Consider the following 3,296-nt stretch of genomic DNA (forward strand, 5'->3'; position numbering starts at 1 on the left):
GAAGAAAAAGTCTCTTGCCTCCTCGGCAGGTCCAGACTTTTCCCCGGGCCCCCTCCCGGCTAGCCGTGGCGCACTAACCCCTTCAGGCTGTGTTCGAGCCGACAACCCCAGTCCTCTCCCTGCGCTCCGACCAAAGCCTGAGCCTCAACTCGCAGCCCCGCCCGCCCCGGTGGGTGAGCACAGAAGCCTCTCGGGCTGGTGAGTGCCGGTCGGCCCCGATCCTCTGTGCGGGAATCTCCCCGCTTTGCCCTCCGCACCCCTGTTGCTGTGCTGTCCTCCGCGGCTCCGAAGCTCCCCGCTCCGCCGCCCGCAATCTCTGCCCGCGAAGGGGCTTCCTAGTGTGTGGAGACCTTTCCTCCTAAACAGCTCCCTCCCACTGGTGCAGGTGCTGTCCCTATTCTTTTGTCTCTGTTTTTTCTTTTGCCCTACCCCGTACGTGGGGCGCTTCTTGCCTTTTGGGAGGTCTGAGGTCTTCTGCCAGCGTTCAGTAGGTGTTCTGTAGGAGTTGTTCCACTTGTAGATGTATTTCTGGTGTATCTGTGGGGAGGAAGGTGATCTCTGCGTCTTACTCTTCCACCGTCTTCCCCTAAAATCTTAATGACATTTTGAATGAAACTTTTACATTTGATACTTTCTCTCTTGCCCCTACATACTTCAGTGGAATGCAAGTACAAGTAATTCTTCATATTTAATGAGGGGGTTCACAGCTAGTCCATTTTAAATGCCAGGATTAAAATCAAATTTGAAGTTCATATTTTATAAGATTACTTTTTTTAGGCTTTCAGTAGGGATTGTAATTGTATTGTCTGGAGATGAGGCAGACCATACCTGCACATAAGATTCTCGTGACAAGCTCATTCAGGGGCTTCAGGTGTGGCCGAGTGGAGATCTTAGCTAGGCCCACGGTGTTGCGGAGCCCCTTCTGTCATCATGGCATCCTTTAGTTCCAGGAGTAGGACACTCACTAATGGAGAGCTCCAAGATGAATCCAGCTGCAGGACACCCATCTGGTGATCCCGTGGACCACCTTGTGTAAAACGGTGCCCCACAGGCCCGTATGTTCTACTTTGAGACAAAGATGAGTTATTTGTATTGTTTCATTCTGCTCTTTTTAGGGTGTCTTTAAGAATCATATAGTCAAACCCTCTCTAACGCTTAAATTTTGGCGACTTTAACATTATTTTTAAAACCACAATTGTTACTTGTAATGTATATAGGTTTATCCTTTTATTTTTGCTTTGTTAGGACTTAACAGGTCTGGAACACGTGTTAATAAATTGTTCGAAAATGCTTCCTGCTAACATCACTCAGCTAAACAACATCCCGCCAACTCAGGAAGCGTACTATGATCCTAATCTGGTGAGTGCCATGGGTTCTTTTATGTAAAGTAGAAAGTATATCCTTATCGGGTGTTAGTTACATCATTTCTGTAGAGCACTTCAAAAACTAGAAGCAGGCTCTGTTTATAGGTCTTTGGTGGAAATCAGTAGCACAGATAATCCAGAATCATTCATATTTTTCTTTGGAATATCTTTTTTTCCTCCCTAATGGATGTTAAGCTAATACTGCGATTAGTTGCTTATATTCTATAAGCAGACATCCTGTTCACTAAGGGTAGCGGAAGATAGCACCAGAGTATATACTCACTGGCTTGGGAGAACAATCCTGAGGTTAAACATCAAATGGAATCCCATCTTTCATCAAAGCTCAGTTGATTTGATGCTGGCACTTTCTGGATCTTACCACTAGGGGCAGTGGATGACCTATACACAAGTATATCAGAGTAGCATTTGGCTGAAATGATTGGAAGACTTTGTTGATTGTAAGATGCATCCCAGCTTCAGAGAAATGATAATGTGGGGAAAAAAAGTGCATTTAGAATTGATGGACCAAGGATATAATACAGCCATTATGTGACGCTTACAGTTAATTTTTACTGATATATATGGAAGAATGTTTATAAAATAAAATTAGGTGGGGAGAAAATGGGTACTGCCATATACAGAATATGGTTTGAACTATGGAAAACTCCTGATACCTTCACACACATCCCCAAAATTAATGAAAATGATAGTAGGTTAAATCATAGGTAGTTTTCTTTTTTTAAACATCTTTATTGGAGCATAATTGCTTTACAATGGTGTGTTAGTTTCTGCTTTATCACAAAGTGAATCAGCTATACATATACATATATCCCCATATCCCCTCTTACATCTCCTTCCCACCCTCCGTAACCCATCCCTATAGGTGGTCACAGAGCACCGAGCTGATCTCCCTGTGCTATGCGGCTGCTTCCCACTAGCTATCTGTTTTACATTTGGTAGTGTATATATGTCCATGCCACTCTCTCATTTCATCCCAGCTTACCCTTCCCCCTCCCCGTGTCCTCAAGTCCATTCTCTGCATCTTTATTCCTGTCCTGCCCCTAGGTTCTTCAGACCTTTTTTTTTTTAGATTCCATATCTATGGGTTAGCATACAGTATTTGTTTTTCTCTTTCTGACTTACTTCACTCTGTATGAAAGACTGTGTCCATCCACCTCACTACAGATAACTCAATTTCGTTCCTTTTTATGGCTGAGTAATATTCCATTTGTGTGTGGTGTGTGTGTGTGTGTGTTTTGTTGTTTTTAGTTCATGCAGCGTGCAGTCTTGTGTCTGGCTTTTTTTTTTTTTTTAACATAGGTAGGTCTTTTTAATATAAATTTATTTATTTTTATTTTTGGCTGCATTTGGGTCTTCGTTGCTGCACATGGGCTTTTCTCTAGTTGCAGCCAGCAGGGGCTACTCTTTGTTGCGGTGCGCAGGCTTCTCATTGGGTAGCTTCTCTTGTTGCAGTGCATGGCCTCTAGGTGCATGGGCTTCAGTAGTTGTGCCACTCGGGCTCAGTAGTTGTGGCACTTGGGCTCAGTAGTTGTGGCTCACAGGCTCTAGAGCACAGGCTCAGTAGTTGTGGCGCATGGGCTTAGCTGCTCCGCGGCATGTGGGATCTTCCTGGACCAGGGCTCGAACCCATGTCCCCTGCATTGGCAGGTGGATTCTTAACCACTGCGCCGCCATGGGAAGCTCCATAGGTAGTTCTTAATATCGTTTTTTCACACTAGTATTTTCCATATTTTCTATAATGAATAGACTACACTTTCGTAAGCATAATAACATGTATTTTAAAAAAACTGACCATCTTGCAAATGTTCAAGCCCTATAATTCACTGCAGATGTTTGTAAATGAATGTAGAGAAGAGTAATGAATCAGTTAAAAATCTGATTCCTGAAAGAAGGCAGTCATTCGTTTTGCAT

General features: G+C 43.8%; 1 protein-coding gene across 1 annotated transcript in view; it reads left to right on the top strand.

Moving 5' to 3' along the window:
- GNPTAB (N-acetylglucosamine-1-phosphate transferase subunits alpha and beta) overlaps positions 1 to 1,359 on the top strand; it is a gene marked incomplete at its 3' end in the record, with an annotated part of 72,439 nt that extends 71,080 nt beyond the window's left edge. Inside the window, exon 16 of the mRNA XM_007449170.1 lies at positions 1,246 to 1,359. Coding sequence (XP_007449232.1) covers positions 1,246 to 1,359 — 114 coding nt within the window. The remainder of the gene's footprint in view (positions 1 to 1,245) is intronic.
- Between the last annotated feature and the right edge of the window lie 1,937 nt (positions 1,360 to 3,296).

The sequence above is a fragment of the Lipotes vexillifer genome, unplaced genomic scaffold (genome assembly GCF_000442215.2).
Source record: "Lipotes vexillifer unplaced genomic scaffold, Lipotes_vexillifer_v1.1 scaffold89, whole genome shotgun sequence".
Taxonomy (NCBI): domain Eukaryota; kingdom Metazoa; phylum Chordata; class Mammalia; order Artiodactyla; family Lipotidae; genus Lipotes; species Lipotes vexillifer.